The sequence below is a fragment of the Drosophila elegans genome, unplaced genomic scaffold (genome assembly GCF_018152505.1).
Source record: "Drosophila elegans isolate 14027-0461.03 unplaced genomic scaffold, ASM1815250v1 contig_149, whole genome shotgun sequence".
Taxonomy (NCBI): domain Eukaryota; kingdom Metazoa; phylum Arthropoda; class Insecta; order Diptera; family Drosophilidae; genus Drosophila; species Drosophila elegans.
The window spans coordinates 2,031,587-2,050,464 of NW_024545513.1; the positions used below are offsets into that span (position 1 = coordinate 2,031,587).

The 18,878-nt window shown below is 35.6% G+C and overlaps 2 protein-coding genes across 4 annotated transcripts in view; both read left to right on the forward strand.

Annotated features, from left to right (window-relative positions):
* The first annotated feature begins 986 nt into the window (after positions 1–986).
* Positions 987–5,565, forward strand: LOC108137290 (obg-like ATPase 1). Its single transcript, XM_017258909.2, has 6 exons — positions 987–1,078; positions 1,149–1,188; positions 1,305–1,504; positions 3,105–3,165; positions 3,749–4,130; positions 4,768–5,565. The coding sequence occupies exons 3-6, from the start codon at positions 1,324–1,326 to the stop codon at positions 5,335–5,337; spliced, it is 1,194 nt and encodes a 397-aa protein (XP_017114398.1). The 5' UTR covers positions 987–1,078; positions 1,149–1,188; positions 1,305–1,323; the 3' UTR covers positions 5,338–5,565.
* The window catches only part of LOC108137335 (carbonic anhydrase-related protein 10), an 82,610-nt gene continuing 66,836 nt past the window's right edge, over positions 3,105–18,878 (forward strand). For all 3 annotated transcript variants that reach the window (XM_017258968.2, XM_041708324.1, XM_041708325.1), the window contains exons 1-2: positions 3,105–3,165; positions 7,647–8,292. Coding sequence is in view for 2 of the 3 variants with exons in the window: in XM_041708324.1 (XP_041564258.1) it covers positions 8,049–8,292 (244 nt within the window). In the remaining variant the exon portion in view is untranslated. The remainder of the gene's footprint in view (positions 3,166–7,646; positions 8,293–18,878) is intronic.

The following is an 18,878-nucleotide window of genomic DNA, read 5'->3' on the forward strand; positions in this document are numbered from 1 at the left end:
TTAACTCGATCGCTTTTACCTTTTTACCTTTTTACCTTTTACCTGGGAACACTGGCCCAAAAATGTGCATTTGGGGTGGCAAAGGAAGAGAGGTGGTGAAGAAGCCGATAAACCATCAAATTGGTGCCAAACTTAACAGCATTGTATTGTTTTAATGCATTTAATTTCAAGAAGTTGAACTTAATAATAACTAATCTTCTTGGAAGTGCTTTTACTGCTTTTTAACAACTCCAAAATATTTTAAAATCAACTCTAAGGTATAAAAGCATCAATAAAATATCTGTACACTTTAATGAAATCAATTAGTGGACTGTCAAAAACTTTATAAGCTTTATAAAATATTTTGATGGGATTTGAATTTAATAATGCTTTTTATCAACAGACCTCATAAAAATTTGTATTCAAACAAAAATTTAATTATTTTATTGCCATAAATCCTTCAAAAGCTTTGTATATAGAAAAAGCAATCAGTCATATAAAAATGGTTTAGAAAAATAAATTGAATTCAACATTTTAAGGTTAACATTATTTTTAAAAATAAAAATCACAATCTTAAATAAAATGCTTATTAAATTGCATAATTGTAAATTAAAGTATTTGAATCAGTGTGGATTTATTGATTGTTTTTGTCAATAGACTTAATCGAAATTAAATCTTATTTAACCTTTACTTAAAGTCCCATAATTACAAACCTTAAAAAACACGTATATTGAGAAAAAAAACCTGATAAAAAACTATGAAAATATAATCGATACATATCAAATCTTTATTTATTGTAAAGGCTTCAAACATGCATAATTTGTGAAAAATATGCTATGAAAACCAGTTTTAAGAGCAAATACTGCAGTAATTTAATAACATAGCCTCGAGCGAAATTCAAATCGCGCGCACAGCCCATGGCGCCCCCTGCCGCCTGCGGCGACGAAACACAGCTTCCACTGCCCGCCGCCTAGGGGCGCTATTCACTATGCTGCATCCCTGCCTCGCCGACAGCTGATTGCCCCGATAGCTATCTCCCTCGCTCTCTTTCCATCCACGCCGTCAGTGTAAAAAAAACACAGCGGACGCCTTAATATTCGTAAATATTTGTAAATAATAGAAATTGCTGGGCAATCAAAACTAACTTAGCTTAAAACTTATTTCGACAGCTGCAGCTGAGTTCAGCGGATAGCATTTAAGCAAAAAACGGTGAGTTTCAGCAGCCGCCGGCGAGAAGTGAGGTTATGTCCGGCTGGCCCAAAAATAGTTGTCTGCATATTTTAATTGATATACATCTGATATATGTTGTATTTCCGATCCCGCAGATATATCGCAGCAACAAAAATGCCGCCCAAGAAACACGATGAACCGGAACGCAAGCCGCTGATCGGCAGAATCGGCACCAATCTGCGAATCGGCATTGTTGGCGTCCCCAACGTGGGCAAGTCGACTTTTTTCAACGTTTTGACCCAAAGTGCCGCCCCCGCGGAGAATTTCCCCTTCTGCACCATCAAGCCGAATGAGAATAAGTATTCCCCCAACACCCCCCACCCCCCTGTCATCTATATACACCATATATATATGTGGTAGCTGCAGGCGGCGGCAATTTCCTCAATCATTGTAATCATCTTGGAATATAATTTTTATGCCAGCGATGCAGCAATGGCCTGCAGGAGCAGTCGCCGCCGCTTCTAATTTCAAATTGCTCTGTCGACTGGACCGTCTAAAATAGCCACAGTGGAGCCTCGATAGGAGAACAGGAACCAGTCTTCGAGAGATGGCTAAAATATACACAATATACCAACTGTTCAACAGGTTTTGAACTTCATATATCCACAGATAGTGTGTTTAACAGAGCTTGGACCTTCTAAAATAGCCACAGTGAAGCCTCCATAAGAGGCTCCCTTTACAACAGGCGAAAACCCTTCAAAAGATGGCTAAACTAAGCCCTTTCCCATATGTTCCACACGTTTTGGATTCCATATATCCCGAGAAAGTGTGTTTAAGAGGACTTGGATCTTCTAAACTACGCACGGTAGAACCTCCATAAAAAATACCCTTTTAAAACAGTTACCTAAACTACAAGATGGCTAAACTAAACACAATACTATCTGTTCTATACGTTTTGGCTAACGTATATTCAGATAAAGTGTCTTTGAAGGGAAAAGACCTTCCAAAACAGTCACAGTGGAACCTCCATGAGAGAGACCACTTTAAAACAGGATAAGCCTTCGAGTTTAGCTGCTACCTATAGGTACAAGATGGCAAAACTAGCCACTAACTACTATTGTTTGCCATCTGTTGTGCAAGTTTTCGTCTACAAGTGACAATACTATTAAAAACTATCAGTATGTATATAAACCTTGAAAAAAGCAGAAACCTTTAGCAGTTTACTCAAGTGAACTATGCTATATCTCACTTTTATAATATTTATTGTTCAAGGACCTGAAGTTTCGCTCTAGAAAAATTAGTTCTTTTAAAGACAGTACACTTCTTTATTATTAATCTCAAAAACTATACTTAATAATGTATTTAAACCCTGAACCAAAACAAAGTTATTACAAACTTATATTTCATATATGCAGATAGACCCTAAGCATTGGTCTAGTTTTGGTTCACATAAGTCTAGGAAAATGGTTGTCAAAAAGATTGTATACTTTAACTTATACTTTCTGAACTGTAATCCAACTTCAGGTTATTTTAACATTTAGGAAATCGCTGCATTAGTTAACAATGTTCCACTGTCCTTCGAGTTGGGGGCGTGTCGCGGCCTTAGCAATTTTATCAGATCCAGTTTGCAATATGCAAATTGCCCCCGCCTTCGGTTCGGTCCGCTTCGGTTTCATTTTCCTGGGCTTTTTATTTGTGAGCGACTTCATTTTGGTTTCGCTGCCCCTTTGCGGATGGCGCAAAATTATACAAAATTGCCATGATTGGCCGTCGATGCTGCCGGCCTGCCAGGCAGTCAGTCAATCTGGGCAGGATTTTGTTTTTTATATATATTTTTGCTTATTTTATTTTCGTTTATTTTGTATTTTTGCATCGCGCAGCCAAATAAACCCGACTAACATGCATCTTCCCCTTTTGTTTTTCCCGTGCTGCCTGCCTGTTTGCCTTGCCCACACGTCGTGTTCCGGTGCCCGATGAGCGATTCGATTACCTGGTGGAGTACCACAAGCCGGCCAGGTGAGCTACAAATCCAGAATTCCCTCATTTTTAGTTTGGCATGGCTTTGAACTCATATATTAAGGCAGCCATATAATTAAAACAAAAACAAATAGAGAAACCAATTTTATTTGGCTTAGCGAGGAAAAAGAAAACATTTATTGATCACACACAACATGCGACAAACACAATTACACATAAATTAAATTCTTTGCTTGCCAAACTGCTTGTTAAGTTTACAAATCGAAGAAATATATATTTTATATGGATTAGCGATGATTTTATTATGCATTACATTACATACATTATATATCATACATAACATGCGATACACAAGGGGTAATCAACACTTATGCCTTATGGCAGTGGATTTAGCAACAAAATTATAAAAAAAAATAAAAAAAAACAAGAACAATTTCATTTGGATTAGCCATTAAAAAGAAAACATTTTTTTAACACACACCATATGCGCTACACACAATCACACACAACAAGTTCCGGAACTCGCAATTTCCATTCTTTGCTTGCAAAACTGTTCGTTTAAGTTCACCATTCAAGAAATACAATTAATATGAAACCCAAAAAAAAAAATTACGAAAACTAGTGTGGTGCCCGCCTATCTGAACGTCGTGGACATCGCCGGCTTGGTGAAGGGCGCCGCCGAGGGCCAGGGACTGGGCAACGACTTCCTCTCGCACATCAGCGCCTGCGATGCCATCTTCCACCTGTGCCGCGCCTTCGAGGACCCCGATGTGACCCATGTCGAGGGCGAGGTGGACCCCGTGCGCGATCTGGAGATCATCTCCGAGGAGCTGCGCCTCAAGGACGAGGAGAATCTGCTCAAGAATCTCGACAAGCTGGAGAAGGTGGTGGCCCGCGGCGGCGACAAGAAGCTGAAGCCCGAGTACGATTCGATGCTCAAGATCAAGGAGATCCTCATCGACCAGAAGCGTCATCTGCGCTTCGAGGACTGGAATGCCCATGATGTAAGTGCGAAAAAATCCACGTCGAGAATGTCATTTAAATAAACCTTTTTTGATATTTGCTTTTGTTGTATTCCTTTTCCACGTATTTTAAATATGCTTTAAAATGGCAATGACCGTATCTTAAATTTTTTTTTGAATTTTTAAAAACTTATAAATATCTTTAAAATATTTTTTGACCTCTTAAAAGTCAAGTTTTAAATATTTACTTTTTTAAAACATCTATATTTCTTAGAAATATTATTAATTAATTAAAATGTTGCTTATTAACTATGAATGGTTTTAATTGTTTCTACTGCTATAACATGTGTTTTGTGTTTGCTGTGCTCTGTTTGTATAAATTATGTTTATAACTTTATTTTATTAATTGTTATTTCTTAAAAGAAACATCTCTGTTTCTTAGAAATATGATTTATCAATTCAGATTTTGCTTACAAACTATTACAAACTTTACACTATAAACTATTACTGCTATTACATGTTGTTTGTGTTTTTTTTATGCTCTATTTGCATAAACAATGTTTTGTATATTTTATATACTCCCATAATCAAAAAAGACATTCTTGTAGATTTTTTCGTGTGACCCGTGTGGATTCGGCATCCCGTTCTTATTAACGCTACCACTACGCCACTCTTTCAGATTGAGGCGCTGAACAAGTATCTGTTCCTGACCTCCAAGCCGGTGATCTACCTGGTGAACCTCTCCGACAAGGACTTCATCCGCAAGAAGAACAAGTGGCTGCCGAAGATCAAGGAGTGGATCGACAAGAACGATCCCGGGGCACTGCTCATCCCCTTTTCGGGTGCCTTCGAGCAGCAGATGTCCGAGAAGGACGAACTGGAGCGCAAGGCCTACGAGACGGAGACCAAGTGCAAGAGCATGCTGGAGAAGATCGTTGTAACGGGCTACAAGGGGCTGCAGCTGGAGTACTTCTTCACCGCCGGACCGGATGAAGTGAAGGCCTGGACCGTCCAGAAGGGCACCAAGGCACCGCAGGCCGCCGGCCGCATTCACACCGACTTCGAGAAGGGCTTCATCATGGCCGAGGTCATGCACTTCGAGGACTTCAAGGCCGAGGGCAGCGAGGTCAATGCCAAGGCGGCCGGCAAATACCGACAGCAGGGACGCAACTACACCGTCGAGGACGGCGACATCATCTTCTTCAAGTTCAACGCCGGCGCCGGCCTCAAGGATGCCAAGAAGAAATGATACCGTCTGGCCATGCTTATCGCCATGTCCACCGTTCTGTACATTAACTTGATCTTATACTCCCAGATGTTTCGCTTCGCCAGAGGCTAGCTCCTCATTTTCCCCCCACGCCCATCCCCTCCCCAATCAATACCCAAACATCCACACTCATGTTCGAGGCCCGAAAATGCATTTTGAATTTCCTTTTTTTTTGTACGCTATGTAAACACGCTTATGACACACACTCAACCGTTGTTTCTTACTGTTTCTGGCGGGATTTCTTTGCAGCTTTTATTATTTTATTTTTGTATACGAATTTTTTTTTTTTCTATGGTAAAAATAATTAGAAAGTGATGTCTTTTTACTGTAACTATGAATAGCAACTTAAAATGCAGCTTAATTATTGTTACTTTTTTTTTTTTTTGATAAGAACTCTTTTTTTTTTTTTTTATTGTGAAGAAAATTAAGGAACTTATGTAGTGTTTCCAATAACATACTATTAATCTGAATAACAACTTATGCTATAGGATTTGTTTACAGCTTTTTTTTCGATAAGAAATTTATTTTTATTATAAGAAATTAGTTTTTCAACTCATTTTTATGGTGAAGAAAAATTAGAAAGTAATGTATTTTACTGTAACTATGAAAAGCAACTTAAGCTACAGGATTTGTTGTTTTTTTTTTTGTGAAGAAAAATTCGGAAGTGTTCTTGTTTTACCTTTATACTGCATACCGCTACATCTATTTATTTTTGTTAAGAGAAAACAAAATATTTTTTTATTGCATTGTGTGCTGCGTAAGACTTAGTTCGATTTCACACTTGTGAAATGTACAGTTATTGGGATTTTATTTTGGTATTTATCTATTTTAAACAGGTAAAAAGTAAGGAGTTCGGAGTTGAGATACTTGGCTGTGCTGAAATTAAACAGCTTATCAAATACAAAGAAAGCATTCTCGTAGTTGAATTTGTTTCTCTTGAGAAAAACCTTATACCCAAAGGAATAGATTGATAAACTTGCAAATTTATTGTAAGCTGCACATGGACTTGTATACTTTCTACAAAAATAAAGTAGCAGATATGGTGTATTTATAAACTTAAGCTTTGTATTGAAATGTTTTTGTCTCTGCTGAATAAGCTAATTTTGTTCAAAACTTATCAAAAACTCTTCAGATTCTGGAAATGGATTCCCAACAATCCCAAAAGTAGCCTTTTCTTTTAAGGGTTACACTGTTGTTTCCCCTTAATAAACCTATAGATCTACGCCTTGTTGTGCTACATTTTTGGTCCTTGCTTAAAATAAAACAACGCGTATTGACATTTCTTGGGCCACTGACAATCTCGGCTTTCTATTGCTTCGCTGGGGTGAAACTTTTTAATCATGCTGCTGGAAACAAAGTTGCTGAAAGCACCTGTGCAAACCGAACCAAACCAAACCAAACCAGAGCCAGCAGTAAAATCGGTCAAGTGCAAGGAGCAGAAGAGGCTCAAAGACTGCGTTTCTGCATTTGCTGCATTTCTGCATTTCTGTGTGGCGATGTGCTGTGCAAATGCAGCTGCTGCTGCTGCTGCTTCTACTGCAATCCAGTACACAAAGGTTCGGTTGCACTGACTTTGGTCGCAGCGGCAACTTGCTAAGCACATAATTTGGTTTACCGCATTGCCAAACATGTGCCGCCAGAAACACGCACATTCCGTCCCGCCCAAAATCCCATCCTCGAAAAAGCCCCCCTTTTTGTTGCCTACTCTGGGTTCTGTTAATCTTTGCCCAGCAACTTTTCCTCAGCACTGTGTGCAAATCTTGGCATCTAGTGTTGATTTTGAAATTCAACATTTATTTTATGTGCGGAAAATGGGTGTCACAGTATTTGAAACTCAACAAAAAAAGGCATTTGCAGATTCTGAAGAGTTTTTGATAAGTTTTGATGTTAATTTGCTTAGATTTTAGAAACAAAATTTGTTAAGTAATTTTTTGCCTGATTTTTCAACCCATTTCATCCTCAAAACCAGTTTTTCAAGTTAGCCAAATAAGCTTTTTTAAAATCTCATGTTGATTCTGAAATTGAACAAATATTTTATGGTTTAAAAATGGGTGTCACAGAAATTAAAAATCGTTTTCAGCTCTATATTAGTTTTTGGTAATATTTTATATATAAATATAAGAACATAAGAAAATATGTAAGCATATCATTTTGGGGCCTTAAAATGTATTTATACATTTATATCTTAAATTATTTAAAACTTTTGAATATTAATAAAAATTTTAGAAATTATACAAATTTTTCTTGTTATTCACAATCATATTCATCATATTTCTGGATTTTTTTCAAAGGTTTACCAAAAATGCAATCTTCAACAAAAAACACTATTGGTTGTTTTAAAAACTGTAAAGAATGTTTGAAGACGTCGTGGATAAGTACTAAACAAGGCTTTTGTATATGTAATTTAAGTGCAAAACTGCTTCTAATTTTACCTTGTTATTTCAGCCATCGGTGCCACTGTGCCTTGTGTGTGTGTTGGCTGCAAAAGTTTTTTGCGTGAGCCCCACAACTTTTCATATGAAATGTGCAAAATTACACACTCCTCCGGCCAAGAAACGAGCCGAGAAAAATATTTGGAATGTTTTATTAGCTCAAAACTAGCCAAAAAAGGGGGCGTTGTGTAAGGTGAAATGGAGAAATGGAGAAAGGCAATTCCAGTGGATTTGCAGTTAATTAAAGTGTAATGTCTGCCCATGTACGGCTGGATTGGTCGGATTGGATCGGATTGGATTGGATGGTGGAGGAGCACAGAAAAGTCAGCAGGAGGGTGCCAAAACGTTGACAAGGCCCATCAGAGGAGCGTGAAATATGACCACTTTAGAGTCCGGCCAAAAGGGCCGTTTGCCGTCGAAATGCTCGGTCCTCAACGCACGTCAACAAAGGGGCCAAACACAAATCATTCGGCAAACAACAAGTCGGCAAAATGGCGATTTTCAGGTGAGCGAATCGAGCGATACGCTTTGGGTATATTAAAATGCTTAGATAAATAATATTTAGGGAACAAGAGAAGTAACTAAATTAAGTTGTAATATCTTATTTAAGATATATTAAACATTTTCCAAAAGATTTTTCGGAGAACTAAATTTATTACTTTTGTATACATTTATTTAAAAGTAACAACAATTATTTACAGATTTAATTTAACCCGAATTAATTATCTGATGAGCCAGTGAGCCATGTTAAAATTATGATTTATTACTTTCGCTTACACTTATTTAAAATTACCTACAATTTTATAAAAATTTCTATACATAACAAATATTATAAAAGAATATTTAGAGCACAAGGGATTAAACTCAATCATTTATGATCTATTTAACATTTTGCAAGAGATTTTTCGACAAGTTGTATACAAAATTATAATTTGTTACTTTTGTTTACAGTTAATTACACTTAATTAAAATTTATTTGATTGATATTTCTTTTGTCAGCTAGCTTTTTAATATGATAGAAATAGCATCAGAATAAATCTAGACAATTTAATTTATCTCCCTTTAAATTAAGCTTTATTTTTTGTAACGTTTACTGGATCGTTTATGTATAACATAAACAGTGGTTATCGCCTTTTTTTTACAAGTTTACCATTAACATTATGGTTATTGCATTTTTTACCTATTACTTTTTTATGTGCAATTTAGCTAATTTTTAATGAATTTCCTCCAAGTTAAAGGGAATTCTCCCGATCTTTTTGAAATAACGAAAACATAGCCAGCTAGTCGTAGATGCGTGGCTTATTGTTGTTTTTCTTGTCCTATGGCTCCGTCATTCATGCACTTAGTTCAGAAAAATTCAGAAATTCATTCAATTCAATTGAAAAATGGCGCTAGGAATATTTGACGCATGCGAAAGGGAGGGCGTTAGATGGGGGCGGTGGGTGGTTAGGGGGGCGTGGCAGCATCAGCATCGGCGTCAACATCAACTGTCACTTGCAGGGCATCGTGGGCAGCAAAGCGTTAAAAATGACTGTCATAAATTAATGAGCGACAGCGGCGTTCGAGTGACGCATCGAAATTGAATTGAATATATATTTTTCGCTGAATTGGCATTCATTATTCATTTACAGCAGCTGTCTCTAGACATTCGTATTTCATGATTTAAACATATATATTTTCTTCTATTGCTGAGTACCTTTAATTGCCTGCTAAAAAAGTGCATTGCACCAAAGCAGGCAACTATTTTACCCATCTTCTCGTTGACGCTGTCGCTGTCGTCTCAATTTCAATCCCAATCTGCCCATAAACGTGACAATAATATAAATCAGCAGATTGTGCTGATGTTCTCGGTGGGCTTCCACAATCTTAACGTCATAATCACGTTTAGCCGCCCACCACCAGCATGGCCACCACTATCATCATTATCATCATTATCATTATCATTATCATCGGCTGCAGGACCCCATCATCATTGTTCCTGTCGTCTATGCCGGCATTTAACTTAATGCTCACATGCGACGACAGCGTAAAACGATTTGAGACCTGGATTAGATACCAAGCTGCAGCAACAGGAGTTTACAGGGGGCGGAACAAGGGGTCAGGGGTCAGGGTTCATGGGTCAGGTGTTAAGGGGTGGCAATGCCGTTTCATGGAAATAAAGCGTGTAATTGTTTTGGCAGCTGCCGAAACGTTTTAACAGCTAATTAAGGTGCCATCAGACACAGGAAAATTAGATGAGAAAGACGAGAAAGTAGAGAAAGCTGCGGAAAAAATAAAAAATAAAAAATAAAAAGAAAAATAGTCAAGCAGCAGCCAGAAATTATCTGTCTCTTTTTTCAAACATTCACTGCAGCTTATTACACTTGCTTTCAAATCAATTGATCGACTGTGGATAGTAGAAATTGTGCTACGGAAATCTCTTACAAAGTAACGAATAATGAGAAGTCCATTCAAATTTGGCTTAAAGTGATGTCTGCAACAGCTAAATATGTATAAATTTATTTTATATAAATATATAAAACACTTATAAACAAGGTTCATATAGATAAATGTATTAAAAGTACAAGTTATGGACTTTGGAAGTGAGCTTAGAAATGGTTAACATGAAAATGGCTCAAAAATATGTTCAACTTTAAATTGGGAAATTTTGAATGCAGATTAAATACTAAAACCACAAGTTTTAAGTTAAATATTTAGACTGAATTTGATTGTTTATTTATTTAAAATATATTTAACTTTAATAAAATGCACTTTAAATAGGAACTTTTTTTAATCTTATATTTTCCGCATTATTACAAATATTGTATTATTAAATCATGCAATTTAATGTGCATTGAATTTAATATTAAGACTTGTTATACAATTTATAGTTGGAATTTTACTTTTTGAATGGTTAGATATTTATTTATACTATTCCATTTCTTTGTTAGTGAACTATTATTTCTTAGAACTATGACATTTTGGATTGAAGTGGGCCAAGTTATTGGCCCAGAAATGAAAGACCTGATCTAATCCAAGTGAGTGCCCCGCTGCACTTACTTGCATATTTCTTTCAGGACTGTAGAGTCCCTAGTTGCCGAGTTGGCTTGGCAAAGCCGCAGTCGGCAGAGCAATCTCATTAACACCTTTCGCCGGGGTCGCGAGCAATCTCGAGTAATTAAATTCGTCGGACGGAAGCCCTGTCGTTCGCCCTTACCTTTAACACTAATAAGTGGGAGATCAGCCGGCGGTTCGTGGGTATCCAAATGGTATCCGTGGGTATTTTTTGTTTGTCTCCTGAAATGAATGTGAAATCTGAACGCTGAAATCCGAAAGTCGAAAGCTGAGAGCCGAAAGTCAGCGCTGGAAAACAATACATTAAGCGACTTTCAATCTCCCAGTGGGTGGTTTCACAATACATACACTTGCGGTAAAACTAATAGTTACTTTTTAGCTTAAAAAAATTGCAATAAAAAATTGCAATCAAAAATTGCTTGAAAGCTACTTTGTAAATTAAACTAAATGGGGCGAAAATGAATATCCACATATAATATACGTAAAAAATATTTTTTTTAAATTAAAAAAAAATGGAAGAACTAATTTTTTTTATTTGTAATGACATAAATGGATCAGATATTACCAACAATTTTATTCCAATGCAAAGTGCTTGTTTTCCTAAATTGTTACAAAATCATTAGCTATAGTATATTGAAAAGTGAATTTTAAGGAATTATTAAAAGTTTTAATTTTCCTTGACAAAATTTAATAAGATTTTTAATTACTCATTTTGTTTATTGTTAGTATTGTACACTCAGAAAACTAAATTGCCCTAATTTTAGGACCAAATTTCTGTAAGCAATAATGGATAATCCATGCTTTAAAAGTTATGACTTCGAGCAGTTAACATTGTTCAAGTACTATTATTTTGATCGTAATTGTAGCTGTGTGTGTTGTGTGGGTGGTGTGTGTGTGTGTGTGTACACACTCGCACAGAGGGACGCGCACACACGTATGGCACCGGAAAATGTGTTCATTTCCGGTGTCAGTGTCAGAGGCAACAATGGGGCAGCTTCTCGCCAACTTTTGCCCGCCGTGACTTTGATGAAAAATCGCGAAGCTGACGCTGCCAGTCGACCTCTGAAACGTGTGTGTCACTAGAGATGGCAGAGTGACGATATCTGTACAAGAGGATCTTTAAACTTTGATTTAAAAGTATATATATATTTTATTTAAATATTACACGTCTGAAAGAAAATAAAGATGCTTGGAATATTCCTTTTAAAAAGTCAAATAAGGCTGCTTATAGTTTTGTTTTAAATATCATTTTAAAAAAAAACGAAATTAAAATATTTACAATATTATTGAACAATCTAAAGCAAGTTAGGTGTATGTAAAACATATTATAGCGGATATTCATTTTTTTCGACTATACTTTTTATGCAAAAACTCAATTTAAATATATAATTTTTAAACAATTGAAGTTGTCACTTTAAGACATGGAAAGTGCATAAATATGTGAAATACTGTAGCTACTGCTTTAAAAAAAATTTTCATGGCATTTAATCTAACTTATTTTGTATATAATTCGATTTCAATTTGTTGCTTTAAGTGTACAAAATTGGACGAGTTTAGATTTTTTAAATCTATAAGAAAATCTTTTGGAGACTGCAAATAGTTGGCCATCTCTGGGACTCGAACACACACACTGACACACCAACGTACTCACACACACTCGACTCCCTTATGTGCGATGCACTTCATTCAGGCGAAAAGAGAAGAGACATCATAATAATGTGGCCCATGTGGAAAACAAAGCAAACAAGCAAACAAAACCCAACCAACAAGTGAGCAGACAAAAGCAAAAAGAACCAGCAGAACGCCAAAAAGTAGGCAACACACACACACACGAATACCTATGCATTCTCACAAATACACTGCTAAACAAAATGTAGTAAACCCAAGTACTTAATTTAAATGTTTTAAGCTTTGATTTTTAAACATTGCGGTTCTTAAATATGCTAAAAATTAAAAATATTGAAATTTTGTTTGGAATTTATTTTAGTATGTGTGCGTGCGTTTAAATCAATATGGAACTATTTTAAATCTAACCATTTTCACAATAATTAAAATATTTAAAAATAAAATCATTCAATTTAATATGCACTGCACTTAATGCTATGATTTAAAACTTAATTTAACATTTTTATTTCAATATTAAAATATTTAAGTTTACAATTCCATTTTTTAATCAGTGTACACACACACACACATACACACAGGTGCCCAAATGCAGCGTATATATTTTTAATTTCCTGTTATACATGTGCATTTTATGAAAGAAGGAGGAACAGCAAATATGGCAACCGCAATCTATAGTTATGATATATACCCCCTCCTACATAGTATACATGTGTTTGTGGTTTAGGAACCCATAATTAAAAGTAGCACAGGTACAAAGAACCCCGTAATGGAAATAATGCAATTTGTCGTACAACAAAGTCACTCAACAACTTATTAAAGCTGCATGAAAGCGGGGTGCCTATATAAATGATTGAAATCTCAATGGAATTCCTTTGGCACAAAATACCTATATTTGAACACCAACAAATATTTTCAAGAACTTCTTTAAATTTATCTTTTAAAGTCTTATACAAACTACTCAAAATAAGTCAATTGAATATAAAATAATACTCTTGGGTAGTATAGTCTAGATACTAAATTATACTATTTTGTGACCAAATTAAATGAAATTACAGTCAAACATCAAATGTAACCACTTTCTGTCACTTTAAATAATGGCTTTGGCAGACTTCCATTTATTAAATTAGGTTATTTCAGTTTGTTCCAATTTATGGCCAATTATACCTGAGTTTTGATTATTGCTTATATATTTTTTTTTAAACAGAAATCCATGGATTTATAATTATTTTGGCAATAATATTATATATATATAACAAAAATCCTATAAACTTATTAGTGTTTTGGACTTTAAATTGAAAATAATGGTCAAATATTTAAATGTCATATTTCGTTGAACTTGTATCTTATTAAAAATGGGAATTTTGGGAAAAAACAAAACAGTTTTTTAAAGAGTGATGGGTATTGTTTTTTTTATATTTTTTTACATTTTTTATTAGGTAAAAAAAAAATGGAAGTTGATTTGTTTTTTTTTCTATAACCTACTGCCACTAGAATAAGCAACTTATGTTACAGTGAGATTAGTTCGTTAGCTGCGCAAAAATTAAGCCATTAAGCTGTATTTTTTTTTTGGTCAAGTTATCAATTTTCTATCAATATTTTCAAGACTTTTCTTTGTCTTTAAATTGACCTACCGCATTGCCTTTAATTTCTGCTTTCCCCAGCAGGCTCCTTATTAAAGTTTTAATTCGCTTTCCTCGACTCTTCGATTGCATTTACCGCGAGTGTCGTCGGACGATCTCAGGCATGACTAATAAGGAGCCAAGTGGGGGCTTTTCATGCTTGACTGGGTCATCGATGGAGCTGTTCGAAGACCTCCCTGCCACGCCCCCTTTACTGCCTTGTACGCCCTCGAATTGCGATGGCCATGGCCATGTGTGTGTGCTTGCTGTAAAGTTATTTATGGCCAACTCCCTTTGGCTTCCATATGCCTGATTTATGGCCGTTATTGAAAAATTCGTAGTGCAGCTTTTAATTATGAGGCGAGGTGCAAACAGAAAATGGCGAAAATTTACACAAACACATATAGAGAACAAAAAAAAAATACAAAATAAAAATAAACAACAGAAGACAACCCATTGAGAGGGCCGAGTGCAAATCCCCTGACAAACAAATAAATTGGAAACTGGGCAGAAACTGAACCAGAAATTATGTGACCCCCGAGGAAATACTGTGAAAAATAGCGAAAACTACGAGTGTCACGGCTGTGAAATTAGTGTTTATTATTTTTTTTTTCTACCAGAATGTTACTCGGGTGGCGCCGTATGCGTTTTAATTTGCCGGAAATGAAGCGGGCATAAAAAAGCTACCTCACACAAAAACGAAAAAAAATTTAAAAAAAAACAGAAATGCAGAGAAAAGAAGCAAAGGAGCTGGAGACAAAACGAGTTACATGGCAAAACACGCGCCATTGCACAAAAGTGGGTGGTAAAAAAAAAGAGGGAAGGGGGTGGATAAACGGGCGGAGGGGGAAGGGGTGGCCCAAGGACGAGGGCTTGGTGCCGTGTGACATGCATGGCGCAAGTGTTTTAACACAATTTAATATGGCCCGACGACGACGACAGGGACAACGGGAGATGACACTGTGCGGAAAAGCGAGGGAAAAGCGGGGAAAAGCAGGGAAAAGCAGGGGGAAAACAAGAGCGGGAAAAAAGGAAGACGGAGCGGAGACAACTTTTCCCAGCGATGACATGCACCAGAGCCAGATAATGTGAGCGCTCGACGAGGCCCAAGATGGAAACAACGCCCAGTTCAAAGCCATCTCAAAAGAACACTGGAAAAATATGTTGCCACACAACAACTAATTCATTCAAAAACTGCACAATTGATAGTGCAAAAAATAATAGCTTGAAAGTAATCTTTTTGATTTTACAACTTTTCAAAATATATTCCAATAAATTTGTTTAAAGCAAATAAACTCAAGTTTAAAATAACTAGTGTATTTATTTTTCTTTTCTTGTTTATTTTTCTTTTTTTTTATTTATTTGTTTATTTTTTAACAAATGTTGTTTCGATTTCAATTCTTAACATAAAACCTTATATTAATTTAAATCAAATACTTGGATCTTTTAAAAAATATATTTTAATATTAATAACCATTTCCCAAATATAACGATAATAATTATTAAAACTTGAATTTATAATTATTTAATAAACGAATTTTTATTCCAAGCTGTAGAATGCATTTTTCAACCATATTCTCTACACGTTCGCAAAAATTTTTTTAAAGTACTAAGACTTTAAACTTTAAGTATTAATAAAAATGATCAAATTTTTGATTTTTGTGTTAATGCAAGCTTTACTACAATCAAACATTTATGTAGAGAGAAATACTTTTTTTTCATATATCCAAAAAAAATGTTTAACGTTTCTCTCAGTGCACCCAATTGAGAGCCTGGCAAACGACAACGTTGTTGTTGATAATGTGCATGGTTGGCTGGGAAAAGGGGGCTGAAAAGGGGGGCGCTTACCCATGCAACGTTATTAAATCATAAAGCACAAGCTGCCGCCGCCGTCTGATGTTCTCTCCCACATTAGGGCCTTTCGAAAGGAACAAATAACAATGAAACGCTTATAAATGGGTGTTTTAAATTAACCCTGACTCTGGAACAATATGTGGTACATACGTAAAAAATATTTCTAACCAAAATAAAATGCCAGCAACATGATAAAAATGAAAGATGGGTAATAATCTTTAGAGTTTTTTGAATTACTAGTAGTAAACAGGGTTTTAAAAAATCCATGTCTTGTTTATAGTTTTTTTTTTTTAAATGTCGTGTGTGTTTTTTTCCAGTGTTTGATTGAAGAAGTTGGAAAACTTTCTGGGAAAAAAGAAATTCATGAAGGGGTTATCAGAGTGACTAAAGTGTCCATTTGTGCGAGTGTTAATTGAGTTCAACAATCCAAGATCAGAAAAAAATTTTGAAGACGTCGGAGAAAAATAATTCAATGCCCATAGAGCAATAATCGCATTCAAGGTCGAATTGCGGAATAAGCACATTAAAACAATGGAACAAAAAAGTACTTAAATTATAGGCAAGCATAGACACCAATAATAATCATAACAATAATAGTAAGTCAAGACATAGACACAGCAACGCACGTCTGTATGACTTTTCATTACGTCATTTTATTTCTTAATGAATCAAATAATATAATCCCTATCGCATCTTCAATTTATTTTTAATTACAAAAAATTATTGTTTGGGTTTTTTTTTTAAGTATATAAAGAAAGCTTCTTCTTGCTGCCTTAGTCGATGACTTTCCATCCTTCAGTATGGACGCACCGCGCTCGATTATATTTGGAATTATTGTTTTGACTTTCGTGGGACAGATTGCAGGGCAGGACATTCAGGACAACGATCTTCAGGACAACATCCTCCCAACTATACTATTACCGGCCTTAGGCATTCCTTCTCGAAATTGGAAATGGAAAATCCGTATAGCAAACCAAACGGGTGTTCATCAAAGAACTTCCCCCTAACCTGAATTTACTTAATATATATATTATATATGTATATATATTAGTATGAATTTCAAATATCACTATGCTGTCTTTAGTTTTCTCTTATCAACAAAAATATAATGATTTTTTTTACAAATATTTTAATTATTATTATGCGTTAGCGTTGTTTATTATCATTATCGGCGAAACGTATAATTTAATGAATAAATTATATATTTACTAAATTAATATGAATATAGAATGCTTTATATTTTATGTTTACTTTGCCTGAATTCTGATAAAGTAGACACAAGAGTTGTGTATATATAAATATGCACAATCAGTCGAGAAATCAAGTAAACAACGCAAAGTATGAGTCCTCTACAAATATCCCAGTATAATTGTAGCTTTCATTATGATTGCAAAATTTTTTCTTTAAATTTTGAATGATTTTTCTGCTGTGGAGTATTATTTTTCATCCAGAAAGTATGGCTATTCCGAAAAAGCCCCAAAAGAGTCGGACTCCATTGGTCATTAAGTGCGATATGACCCATAGGGGATGCGTATCCATAAATTCTAGGAAGGAGGTCAGAACATAAATATGGTATAATGTTTGGGAGTTTAGTAGCACCGGACATTTTTTAAGATCCGGCTCGAAGGACCAAATTTTATTTTAGCGTGAATTGTCGAAGTAAGTTGCTTTCAGTTGTTTCCAAAAATAATAATAATTGCTGGGATGATAATTTTCACTTGTTTAGCTTACAGATTTCCCGACACATCTCGAAACTCTAGCTAAGATCAGAGAAGCGGTCTTAAAGGAGCGCAGTAGAAGAAGCCTCGCGAGGCACCAAGATTTATACACCAATTTGCCAAGTTGTATTGTAAAACTAATAAATTGTCGCCGCTAACTTGAATAATGTGTGAGAGTGTGTTGTGTGTGAGTGTGTGTGTGTTTGTGTGTGGGGCAAGTGCTGTGTGGAGAAAGTATCTGTGTGCGGAAAGTATCTGTGTGTGCGGAGGCAAGGATCTCTGCGTCCGCTTCTGGAGGCGGCACAATTATTATCCTGCTCGGTTGGCTGGCTTTCCTGGCAGCCAAAAGAGCGGGCCGTGGCATAACTTTTAAATAAACTTTCATAATTTTGCATACTTGAGATAACAAATTGCATGTTGCAAGTCGTTTCCGCCCGCCCCATATACCGCTCTCTTTCGCTCTGCTCTTCGCACCATCTCTTTCGCTTTTTCTTGGCTATGTGCATTTGTTGTTTGGCTCGTTACTTGTAAACTTTAAATTAGATTGTTTCTTGCCTTGATATTTCCATTTCAGTGTCCCTATTGCGACTCGGACTTGTGTCTCAAGTCGTGTTTTAATTTTCACGTCGCTCTCAGAGCTCGATTGACCTTTGAACTCCGATCAGATTGGCTATAATTTTCGCGATGCTTATATATACATATATTTAAATTCGTTATCGTTTATGGTTTGACTTTTTGTATTTTCTATATTTCTTACAAAGTGTATGCTCTGTATTTTTGTTTAATTACATTTATTTATTATATTCTTATATTTAGGGTTTTGAAGTATTTATGATCTTGTCTTTTAGAAAAGTATTTTTTTATGAACTCAATAAATTTAGTATTTCAGATAAAAATAAGTATTATATTTTGTATATATTTATAATGTGTATTCAATAATTTTCAATATTATCAACAGTCGACTGGAATTTTTGCATTGTGTATAAACACCAGTAGGCGAGACCGACTTTTCTGTTCAATTCGAGTCCAGAGAAACCCTTGAAATGTGTGTGCGGTTGAAGTGTAATTAAATTTACCAAATAGCAGTTTAAACACCAACCGATTATATTAATTTCATATCATTGCTCGGCATACCCGTACCGTAACACACGAAAGGGGCGGTGGGGTCAAAGCAATTAGCAAACGGTGGGTGGTCCATTAGTTACACACACCCGCCTTGA

Bases quoted from the DNA above. Each gene is read 5' to 3' on its own strand.
- LOC108137290 (XM_017258909.2), top strand. From the start codon at position 1,324: ATGCCGCCCAAGAAACACGATGAACCGGAACGCAAGCCGCTGATCGGC. The intron at 1,505-3,104 runs ATAAGTATTCCC...CCTTGCCCACAC, and splicing joins CACCATCAAGCCGAATGAGA to GTCGTGTTCCGGTGCCCGAT. The intron at 4,131-4,767 runs GTAAGTGCGAAA...CCACTCTTTCAG, and splicing joins AGGACTGGAATGCCCATGAT to ATTGAGGCGCTGAACAAGTA.